A 12380-nucleotide genomic window follows, 5' to 3' on the forward strand; every position below is an offset into this window, starting at 1 on the left:
ACTGTATCGTTACTGCCAAACAAATCATTCGAGTAACTTGTTGCAGCACCTAACGCCACCAGGACCAGAAGTAAGCAACTATTTCACCTCTCTTTCTCCCATTTGGCCTCTTTTTTCTTCTTCCCTGTATTCTCTACATTTTTGGTCGTTTTGACATGTTTACAAAGTTGTCTGGAGTCATATCAATAAATCTGCCTCCAGTCTTCTTAATTGGGAGTTGCTTTAAATTTCAATCCATGAAATAGCATTTCCGCGTTAAGAGTTGGTTGTCGAGTTTTTGCAAATACAGTATGTGCTGCCTCCCCACTTGAAAGAAACTCATTCACTGCCAGAAGACTTGATTTAGATTTTACTCAGTGACCAAGCAACATTTTAGCATTCAGTAGTTTGACAGTTCATCACGAGATTTTGAACAATGTGGTGCTAAACATGGCTTTTAGGTCAGAGGCTTTCATCAGTGGGACTAGTTTATTTTCTGTTTATGAGTCTGATGGTTGAAGGGAAGAAGGTGTTCACGTGGCAAGAGGTTCTGGTCCGGATTGGCGAACTCCTTCCTGAGGGGCTGAGGCGCAGGTGTCAAACTCAAGGCCCGGGGCCACATCCGGCCCGATGCATGATTTTATGTGGCCCGCGAAGGCAAATCATGTATATCAACTTCCATGATTTTTTTTGATAATCTGTAACAAAATTTAAAATTGTCATATCATAAATGATAAAGCTGAGATATTGCAAGCATTTTTGTGCTACCAAACATGAATAATAGTTGAAATCCCCATTACGATTGATGTCTGATTTAAAACTAGTTCATAAATTTCATTTGTAAATATCATGAGGCAAAAGAATTTAATGGATTCACAGTCATAACGGCCCTCTGAGGGAAATCGTAACTACAATGTGGCCCGCGACAAAAATGAATTTGACAACCCTGGTCTAGGTTCAAACAGGGTGTGTCCAGGGTGAGTAGGAAGCCAGTGCAAGAATGGGGAGAACATATAAACTCCATTCAGGAAGACCTCCCTCACCCCTATCCCGGAATCTCAGGACTGTGGTACACAACTGTGCAAAACCACCCCCAATGGGCTACCCTGATGATCAATATTAATTACGATGCAATCTATACTCTTTGACAATGCTTTTCTGATCATTTTCTTTTCGACTTTCAACTTCGAACATTCCTGCATCCTCATGTCTGTCGCTCCCAGGCGCGGCACGTAATGGCTACGCCAACTCTGTGGACGGTGAGGATGGCGGCGGCGAGGGTGAGGAGGGTGGAGAAGAGGACGGAGGAGGAGAAGGAGGTGGCGGAGAGGAGAGAGGCGGCGGGGACTGGGACGAGGAGCTGGAAGGCGAGGACGAGGGAGTGAGGATGACCAGGACGGACACCCTCCACTCCACCACCAGCTCCACTGGAACGCAACGTAGGCGAGGACAACACGCTAAGAAACAAGTGAGACAACACGTTAAGAGAAACAGCGCATTTTTTATTTTTACCTGAGAGCATTATATCCCTAACTTTTTGAAAGTAGCGCGAGACAACACGCCCACAGGGGTGATTCTAGGATCAGTGGTTTCGGGGTACGGGGCCTCATTGAAGGGGTGCTACAGATGAGCACCCCAAAAAGGGGCTGGAAGTGCCTATGGGGGGAATGTAGGGGGCGCATTTTAGCGCCCTAGCAACACTTGTGTGCATGCAGCCTGTATTAACCCTTAATGAAACAGTTATGTACGCACACACACCTGTGTACACACAGACAACATTCAGCCCTATAAAGCAGGTACCCCCCACATCAGGCAATGGATAAATCATTTCACGTGGCTTCTCTTCAAAAGAGTTGAGGCAATGCGGAGCCATTTCTCTATTCGCTGTCTATTCGATTCTTTAGTGAGTTGCATTCACTGCCTGTGGGACTCTTCGCTTCTAAGCATAAGTTAGAGTAACCCTAGTCACAGCGATTGTGTGACCTTTTATTTGAGCCTGTCCTGTTGAGTTAATTAGTTTGCTTCAGAGTCCTCGAACCCTTGCTGTATGTCTTTTGGATCCCGCCTAGCCGAGTGTTTCTCTACCTCTGCCTTGTCAGACTGTTACACCGTTTCACCAGTTTCCGGAATAAACTACATTGAACATTATGCCTCTGCCTTGAAATCCTGCATTTGGGTCCGCCCCCGCACCGGAGGTTCGTAACAATGACTAGCATTCAGGCGTTTTTCTACTGAAGAGAGAAGTTTTCGATCACAGGTCTCCTAAAGATTTACAGCGATTTCTGAACATAGATTTTTGGCAAATTTTCAACATTAAAACCCAATATCCTTAATCTTTATCTGACTCTTCCAAACATGAGCTGATTCTATTGGCCTCACACACATCTCTCCAGTGAGATCCATTGTTGTTATGAAGGTATTTTGAAAATTCCTGCCTAATAACATGAACAGCGGCTGTGATGAAACGTCTTTCACACCACGAGACAACGCGCAAAGCAACAAGATTCTAGTAAGTGGATGATGTCGCTTCTTGACCAGGTCCAGGGCACCAATCAGGTGCAACGAGCTCCCCGAGCGTTGTTCTGCCTGAAGCTCAACAACCCCATCAGACGTGCTGCGCTCTCCATTGTTGAATGGAAGTATCCTTTTTATTCCACACAATGATAACGAGTGAGCGCCACGGTGGATCAGCTGGTCAAGCGTTGGCCTCACAGTTCTGAGGTCCCGGGTTCAATCCCGGCCCCGACTATGTGGAGTTTGCATGTTCTCCCCGTGCCTGCGTGGGTTTCCTCTGCGTACTCCTGTTTCCTCCTGCATCCCCAAAACATGCAACATTAATCGGACACTCTAAATTGCCCCTAGGTGTGATTGTCAGTGCGACTGTTTGTCTCCATATGCCCTGCGATTGGCTGGCAACCAGTTCAGGGTGTACCCCGCCTCCTGCCCGTTGACAGCTGGGATAGGCTCCAGCACTCCCCGTGACCCTCGCAAAGAAAATGGATGGATGGATGGATAACGACTGATTGACATATAATGATCACTTCCTCTTACCATTGTTTAATCACAACCATATACACTATATTTATACCCAGACCTGTTTTGTTACATAAATCACCAATATTTTGACCGAGTGAAGCTTCCTTAGTGTCCCTAGGCCATTTGACATCTTCATCCTGCTCGCCATCTTTGCTAACTGTGTCGCTTTGGGTGTGTCCAAACCATTTCCTGAAGATGACTCCAATTCCACCAACCATGACCTGGTGAGCTGTTAACTCCACACACCTCACACAATTAACGCACACATACGGGAAAGTGAGGACATTTAGACAACCAGAATGGCAAACAAAATAAGGACCAAAGTGAGGAGATCGAGATCAATATCAAGATCTTTAGACACAAATAGAGGACATTTCATCACTCGTAGGGACATTTTGTGATTCCTCTAGGAACAAGTGGAATATGTCTTCCTCATCATCTTCACTGTGGAAACCTTCCTGAAGATACTGGCTTACGGTCTGGTCATGCACCCTAGTTCTTACATCCGCAACGGCTGGAACCTTCTGGACTTTGTCATTGTCATCGTCGGGTAAGTTAAGCTAAAGTTGTTGGGTAACTCTTATGTTATTGTCGAGTTATTATTCAACTCATGTTGTTGTTCCATAAGCAGACAAACTTATATCCCAATTATAAATCATTTGATGATATTCAAGCCATGGTGTAAAAGGAAAAGAGTGTAGTTTGTGGTTGCATTGCAGTGGTGCGGTGGTAAAGACATTTTTATTGTGATGCTATTGCAGTGCCAATGCGTTATTACATTATTTTTGCCGTGTAACGTGCATTTCTTATTGGTGTGTTTTTGTTATTGCCATGATATTATGTTGCCGTTTGTTATGGTCGCTCTATTAGAGTATTGTTTTATTATGACATCATTGATCCATTTACAGTATGGAATTATTTTTGACACTTATAATCGAACATAACCATCTTAGCTACTGGGTGCCAGGATAGGATGGAAGTGGTTGCGGTGCAGCGGCGTGGCTGTAAAGTGTTTGCGAGTGGAGGCAAACATGGGCTGACGTCCTCGTTTGCCGGGCGTCTTGAGCGGATCCCTGCGGCGCTCGCTGCAATTTGTGTGATTCAGCGCCGTTGTTGCGAGCGTGCGTAATGCTCGGCTTGTCACGGCGGGCCGGTGGACCCTCTTGCTGGTGCTCACAGTGTTTGGTCACCGGTGACCTCGCGGCATATGTCCTCGGGGTCGTGATGAAGGCTGTTGTCACACAAATGCCCTCCATCGACTCATTTTGTTAAGTTGCGGGGATTTCATTTGAAGTGTGTCTTGTGTCTGAGATGCAGAAAAATGAGCAGGGATGCATAAAGCATGCTGAATATGCGTCCACTGACGCACACCATTTCTTACCCACATGTGTGTGTGTGTGTGTGTCTGTGTGTTTCAAAAGTGCTTCAACTAATTATAATCCACTAAAAGTAGGAGCCCTCTCATGGTGATAGCCAGTACCCAATCAGAGCCAGAGGAGGGCAGGTGTCATTTGATAAATGCAGCAGACTTTTTTCCCGACTCAATAAATTGTCGTTGTTGTTGTAACACACGAGTTAATTATTATTATTATTTAAACCATTCGTGGGCAGCGTCCCATTTTTGGGACATCCTGATTTTCACGCATTATATCCTTCAGTATATCAAAATATTTTAGTGTTCTAATCTGAACCCATAATTTGGTATTAGGAGAGGATAACTCATAGGTCAAAGTTAGCACGGCGTTATTTCCCTTTCCTTCCTGACCCAACATGGCTGCCTCAAGTGCACATGGAGGGTTTTCCAAGAGAAGAAAGGGAGAAAGGTCAGTATGCAACCTAGTTTGTCTTCAAAATTCTAATCCATCAGTATTATTAATGCGTAAGTGTCGCTCTAGAATAAGAATTAACATATCTCTAGTATGTACCACATCACAGAACTGATAACATACCCGTCCCAAAACTGCCCGCGAGAGGGTACATCTTTTTTGTCCTTTGTTTTATGCGTTAAACAAAAAAGAAGTGTTATTTCCTTGATTGTGGCCTGTTAGGAGACTTTAATTTCAATGAGACAAAAAATTGCCACCCTGCCCTTGAATGACTTAAGTACTCCATCAAAAAAAAATGATTAAACATCTACCATGTGGTTTGCAATTGAAATATGGTTATTTTATATTTCTCTCTCAGTGGGAGTGAGGGGGAGTCAGTTCCTTTTTCCTCTGTGGAGGGGGGGATAGTGGTGCAGAGGAGAGGGAGCCGATCGCTGCAGACAGGCTCAACGACTTTCACATGCGGGGAGTGGAACAGTCACAAGCTTTGCATCAATTAGTACGGTGAAGTCTGCAGGCCGGGGGAGTCGGTCCATTCCTCAGCAGGCCACAGCGGCCGGCGCTAAAATGAAGCACATAATTGCGAGGAACATTTGAAGTGTACTGCAGCGAGCAGGCTCGCTGCCTTATTCATCAAAGCACAAGCAAGTGATGCTGTCACAGATTGTGGGCTGGCCGTTGCTGGCTAAGCACAGTGGACCACCGTACGTGGTCCAAAGCAGACCCAGTCAAACCGGGCCTTTCAAACCCACATGAGCTCAAGTAATGTACTTCAGGTCAGTTTTGCCTAAACTTTGGGAGTCAAAATTTTGTTGTTTAGTTTAGTTGGTAGATAAATATTTAATAGAGGATTTGGATGTCTTGGGTTCTCTAGGGTTAAATTAAGAAAATTCATAGGACTGTGTCCTCTCTTGTGTATTAAAAAAAGAAATTGAGAAATTAAACAGGAGTCAAAGTTTTTGAGATCCTCTTTGATATGCTAACATGCGTCTACAAACCCAATCTCAATGAAGTTGGGACGTTGTTAAATTAATACACTACAAAGAAGACATTTCATCTTCAAACTGATAAACTTTTTTTGAAGCAAATAAACATTGAGTTTTATGGCTGCAACACCTTCTAAAAAATGTGGGAAAGGTGGCAAAAAAAGACAATTGAGGAATGTTCATCAAACATCTGTTTGGAAATCCCAGCCAGTGAACAGGCTGAATGGGAACATGTGGGTGCCATGATTGGGTAAAAAAAAAAAAGGAGCTTCCCTGTGAATAGCTCAGTCATGCACAAGCAAAGATGGGGTGAGGTTCACCTCTTTCCGAAAAAGTTCATGAGAAAATCGTCAAACAGTTTTAAAGAAAATGTTCCTCAACATACAATTGCAATGAATTCAGGATTTTCATCATCTGCAGTCCATAATATGATCAAAAGTGTCAGAGAATCTGGAGAAATCACTGGAGAAAAACCGATAGTGACTGCCCGGGACCTTCAATCCCTCAGGCAGCCCTACATCAAAAACTGACCTAACCCAATATGGAAAGGATGTCACCACATATCACCACAGGAACACTTCAGATCACATCCATAAGCGCAAGTTAAAACTCTACTATGCAAAGCAAAAGCCGTTTATCAACAACACCCAGAAACGTTGCAGGTTTCTCTGGGCCCGAGATCTCCATCCCAGGGGGGAGAGGTCTTCTGATCTTCACTTCCAGGAATTTGGCTGCTGACTGTGCTGTCCGAAAATATATCATGCTGAAAATCATTTTTGTCTCATTGTTATTTCATTATTGTGATATTGCTACATTACTGTGTTGTTTTTGTGTTATTGTTAAGTCACTTTTGTGGTATTGTTTTGGTAGTTTTATGTAATTGTTACGTTGTTGTTTTGCTGTTTCTTGTGAATGTTTTTTTTTTATGTATGCTCTTGTTGCTGTTGCGCAATTGTTGTGTTATTCTTGCATTGTTTCCATTTTATTCATAAATTCATATTACATTGCTGCAAGGTCATTATGATGCTTTAGTTGAATCGTACTTATTCTCATGGCAGTGTCTTTATTTTTACATTCTTCTTCATGTATTTTGGGTTATTAGTGTGCTATTGTTGTATCAGTGTTATGCTTTTGTTGTGTACTTTGTATGTTCCTGCTTGGTCATTATTATGCTATCCATCCATCTATCCAATTTCCCTCCGCTTAACCTCACTAGGGTCGTAGACATGCTGTAATTATCATGTTAATGTGTATTTTTAACATCAGTGCTATGTTTCTGTTCCATTATGGTTGCTTCATTGTTACAGTATGTTATTGTCGTGTTAATGATATTTCCATATGATACTGTCATCATTAACATCATTGTGTCTTTGTTACATTGTTGTGTCATCATTGTCAATTTTTTTTAAGGGAATAGTTTCATTAATAGCGCTTGTTCTGTTAATTACACCATTATTTCTGTTAAATTATTAACTGGTTATTTTTATGGAGTGTTGTCACCTTGCTATTCTGGCATTGATATGGATGTTTGTTGTTGGTGTTAAATTATTATTACACACTTATTACAGTACTATTATATTACGATAATGTTACTTTACTTTTCTCATTCATTAATGTTACATTTTTGCTGTTACAATGCAATGATTTTGTCTCATTATGTTATTGTTATCATACCGTTGCGTTAATATTGGGTCATTGGCATTATTGTTGTTGAATTACTATTGCATTATGTTAGTGTTGTCACGTCATTTTTATTTTTTCATACTATTGTTACATTATTGTTGCATTATTACTGTAATTATTACGTCACTGATTGTTGCTTTGTTGTCATGTTATTGCATTATCGTTATGGTATTGTCACATTACTCTTTCATCGTTGTTGAGTTATTGCTATCCTATCAGTGTGATTCTCTACTGTGCTCGTATCGCTAGTGCGCTGATGTCACAAGCTCTTAGGATGAGCTGAACTTGTCTTGAGCTTGTTAAATATGAGCCTCAGGGTCCACTTCGGTTTCGCTGAATGAGTGTGAAGTACTTCCTGTCCAGCCTGATCTGTCGACGTCAATATGCGGCACAGACCGTCCTTCACACCATTGGAACTCGGTTTTCACACAGTGTTGAAGACTTGTGGAAGTGCTTGCTGGGACCTGATAATGTGACTTCCTGTCTCCATAACAGTTTGTTCAGCGTGGTCCTGGAGACCATGACGCACAAGTCGGGCGAGCAGGCGAGCACGCACCACATGCCGGGAAAACCTGGCGGTCTGGACGTCAAAGCCTTGCGCGCCTTCCGGGTCCTGCGGCCCCTTAGGCTGGTTTCGGGAGTTCCCAGTAAGTGTGCGGGACGGTGGCATTGGCGACACAGCTTCGTGACGCTGACGTACAGTATGTGTGTGAACAGGTCTGCAGATCGTGCTGAACTCGATCATGAAGGCCATGGTTCCCTTGCTCCACATTGCTCTGCTGGTCCTCTTCGTCATCATCATCTACGCCATCATCGGCTTGGAGCTCTTCATTGGACGCATGCACAGAACCTGCTACTACATAGAAACTGGTAGATTCCTACTCATCATAGCTAACAAGTGGCTAAATGCAATGGAACCATTTTTTTGTGCTTTCAAATTACTTATTTTAAAATCAATTACATTTTATCCATTGACCCTTGCTGCCATGAAGTGCTTACACAAACAATAGGGGTATTGTGTTGACAGCTTTTGCTATTTGCCCCCTTCTCAAATCCTCATTTTTATTTTTTATTTTTGAAAAGTCTTCGTACCTCTTTCCAGGTTGATAAATATAAAGATAAATATAAACAGGTTCTATTTAAGTGGCTTCTTGATTGAACATGTCTGCAAGTAATCTGGCTTGCTGCTCAGTGAAAATCTATTATAATCTATCTATAGTAATCTTTCCTCAAAAACAAGTTTAGCCGCAATTAATTTACGAAGGTTGGCCATTACTTGTCCACACAGCATGAGATCGCTTTTAATAGTTATTCATCTTAAAAGTAATAGCAATAGTAATTCATTCATTCGTTCATTATTCGAGCCACTTATCCTCACAAGGGTCGGGGGAGTGCTGGAACCTATCCCAGGATCTTCGGACAGGAGGCGGAGTACACCCTGAATTGGTTGCCAGCCAATCGCAGGGCGCATGGAGACAGACAACCTTCACACGCCACATACAAACAAAAATTCAAACTCACAATTACACCTAGGGGGAATTTAGAGTCTCCAATGAATGCACGTTTTTGGGATGTGGGAGGGAACCGGAGTGCCTGGAGAAAACCCACCCGTGGAGAACACGCGAGCTCCACACAGGTGGGGCCGGGATTAGAACCAATGACCTCAGAACTGTGAGCCAGACGCCCTAACCAGTCATTCACCATTTCATTCCTATCATTATCAATTAATAATAATAAAATCCAGCCATCCATCCATTTTCTTAGCCGCTTATCCTCACAAAGATCGCTGGGAGCGCTGGAGCCTATCCTAGCTGTCAACAGGCAGGAGGCAGGGTACACCCTGAACTGGTTGGTAGCCAATCAGAGGGCACATGGAGACAAACAACCAATCACATTCACAATCACACCTAGGGGCAATTTAAAGTGTCCAATTAGATTTGCATGTTTTTGGGATGTGGGAGGAAAACGGAGTGCCCGGAGAAAACCCACACTGGCACGGGAAGAACATGCAAACTTCACACAGGTGGGTCCGGGATTGAACCTGGGACCTCAGAACTGTGAGGCCAACGCTTTACCAGCTAAGCCGCCAATAATAACATCAGCCTTTGAAAACTAACCATTTATTTGATGAGGAAACTATGGGGAAAAAAATAAGCCCTTGAGAAAAATGTAAAATTTTTGTGATGATGTCAAAATCACATTAAAAACTTTCAACTGACAAAACTCAGGTATCGAGGAGAAATTGGTTGATTATGGTGGGTTTTCTCCGGGTCCTCCATTTTCCTCCCACATCCCCAAAACATGGATGGTAGGTTGATTGAAGACTCTAAATTGCCCATAGGTGAGAATGTGGGTGTGAATGATTTTTTAATATATTTTTGTACTTGTGCCCTGTGATTGGCTGGCAACCAGTTGCGGGGGTAAACCACCTCTCGCTGCGGTTAAATAGCGTAGGCTCTAGCATACCCACGACCCTAACAAGGCCAAGCGGTGTTAAAAATGGATGTTTGTTTTATTGGTAAGATGGTCCCCATTCACTTTTTAAAAAAATGCTGAAACGTCATACTTTATTGCATCTTATTTTACATAATGTGCTTAATATTTTCATCCCCGCAGACACGTACGTGGAGGACGACCCGGTGCCGTGCGCCTTCGCGGGTCACGGCCGCCAGTGCACGGTGAACGGCTCCGAATGCCGCGGGCGCTGGGACGGGCCCAACGGAGGCATCACCAATTTTGACAACTTCTTCTTTGCCATGTTGACGGTGTTCCAATGTATCACCATGGAGGGCTGGACCGACGTCCTGTACTGGGTGAGGACCTGTTTATAAACTGCAACCAAGGATGTACACGGTTATCAATATTCAAGGAGCCGTCATTTTCAGCGTCATTTGATTGACAGTTGAAGATCTCACAGCACAGTCCAGCCTTGTTTCACATTTATTTGGCCCAGTAAAAGCTTGTTGTGAGATAAGATATTTTTCAAAAGACAAGAAATGATCCCCTAGACATTCATAAAATAAATAAAAATAAAGACAAAAAAATTGTGATATTAAAATATGTGGCATCTGATGTAAAAACAGTGACAAAGTCCAAATGCTTTTGAGTACAATACATTGTGTTGTTTTTTTTTTTTTTTTAAATCATTAAAATTTGACAGGCTTTAAAACTTTTTTTCAGGTAGGAGGGTGTGGGGTTAATGATTCTAAACCAATGTGCCAAATGTGTAATATTTCTTTGAATGCATTTTTTTTTCAAACAGAGGCTGAGTCGGATTTATTGATACTTCTCATTGATACTTTTTATTCCATCCACCCACTTTATGAACTGCTTATCCTCTCTAGGGTCAGTTATTTTAGTTATTCTTCTACATTAAAAAGCCAATGTTTTCTTTAGAATTGAAAATTAATTGTATTCAAATTATTATGCTCTATAATATTATTACATCTCTGGCAAAACAAAACAAAACGAACAAATACTTACATTTATCATGATAGTTTTAGGGAAAATATCTAGCCCTAAAAAAAATTGGTATCATGGCAGGCTGAAGTATCCTGCAGTATATTGAGAGAGAGCACGAGCAAAAAAGCGCAGAAATATTGTACAATTAGTACAAATTCAAATCTGCAATATGACGGAACGACAAAACAAAAGCTGTCATATTGCGGAAGATTAATGTATGTGTATGCTGTGATGATAGGGGCCACATTTTTTCCAGGGTTGCGACTCATTGTTTCCAGACATGTGCATCCCGGGCCTCAGATCGTCTGAAATCTAAAATAATCTCGGCACACAAACTATTCGTTTCTACTCACACACAGTACTGAAATGCTGTTGTACACACTTTTAACCTTTTCCGCTCACAACAGAAACACTGTTATACACTGCTGAAACGTTTTCACACGCGACAGAATTTGACATGCTCACGTACATTTCTGGAACGGTCGCAGGAAGAATACCGAAAGACGTGCTTCAGTATTTTTACATGTTCTGTTGTATGCGTACGAGGGAAAAGTTTATAGTGAGTGAGAGGGTTTTAGCAGTGTATAAGAGAATTTGAGTCGCGTGTGAGAGAGGTCATCGTCCATGATGTCTCATTTCTCCCTCTTCCTTAACCGCACATGCACTCAGATGAACGACGCCATTGGCTTCGAGCTGCCGTGGGTCTACTTTGTGAGTCTGGTCATCTTTGGCTCCTTCTTCGTTCTCAACTTGGTTCTTGGCGTCCTCAGCGGGTCAGTAAGGTCCCACTTCTTGAAAAGCTCCCTCCATACTGAAATTATTTTTAAGCTTTTGCTGTTATTGTTGCATTACTTCTAAGCTGTTATTGTGTTATTATAGTTATGTAATGCGGCACGGTGGATCAGCTAGTAAAGTGTTGGCCTCGCCGTTCTGAGGTCCCGGGTTCCATCCCCGGACCCGCCTGTGTGGAGTTTGCATGTTCTCCCCGTGCCTGCAGGGGTTTTCTCCGGGCACTCCGGTTTCCTCCCACATCCCAAAAACATGCAACATTAATTGGAGTCTCTAAATTGCCCGTAGGTCTGATTGTGAGTGCGACTGTTTGTCTTTATGCGCCCTGTGAATGGCTGGTGACCAGTTCAGGGTGTACCCCGCCTCCTGCCTTTTGACAGCTGGGATAGGCTCCAGCACTCGCGACCCTCCTGAGGATAAGCAGCAAAGAAAATGGCTGGATGTTACCTTTCAGCTACATTGTTATTGTGTTATTGTGAATATGTTGCATAATTGTGGTGGTAATGTGTTGTTGATATGTTATTTTTATATTAATGTTACATTAGTGAGTCATATTGTTATTGTTAAGCTAATGATATGTACTTGTTACATTTGTGCTGTTAATATCATATCATTGTTA

The 12380-nt window shown here is 42.6% G+C and overlaps 1 protein-coding gene across 1 annotated transcript in view; it reads left to right on the top strand.

Annotated features, from left to right (window-relative positions):
* Positions 1 to 1322: 1322 nt before the first annotated feature.
* Positions 1323 to 12380, top strand: part of cacna1fb (calcium channel, voltage-dependent, L type, alpha 1F subunit) — a 43143-nt gene continuing 32085 nt past the window's right edge. The window contains exons 1-8 of the mRNA XM_061840108.1: positions 1323 to 1447; positions 2518 to 2618; positions 3134 to 3239; positions 3426 to 3565; positions 8006 to 8157; positions 8228 to 8380; positions 10127 to 10323; positions 11642 to 11745. Of these exons, the coding sequence (XP_061696092.1) occupies positions 1367 to 1447; positions 2518 to 2618; positions 3134 to 3239; positions 3426 to 3565; positions 8006 to 8157; positions 8228 to 8380; positions 10127 to 10323; positions 11642 to 11745 (1034 nt within the window). The 5' untranslated portion in view covers positions 1323 to 1366. The remainder of the gene's footprint in view (positions 1448 to 2517; positions 2619 to 3133; positions 3240 to 3425; positions 3566 to 8005; positions 8158 to 8227; positions 8381 to 10126; positions 10324 to 11641; positions 11746 to 12380) is intronic.

This window comes from Syngnathoides biaculeatus, chromosome 2 (assembly GCF_019802595.1).
Source record: "Syngnathoides biaculeatus isolate LvHL_M chromosome 2, ASM1980259v1, whole genome shotgun sequence".
NCBI classification, from domain to species: Eukaryota; Metazoa; Chordata; class Actinopteri; order Syngnathiformes; family Syngnathidae; genus Syngnathoides; species Syngnathoides biaculeatus.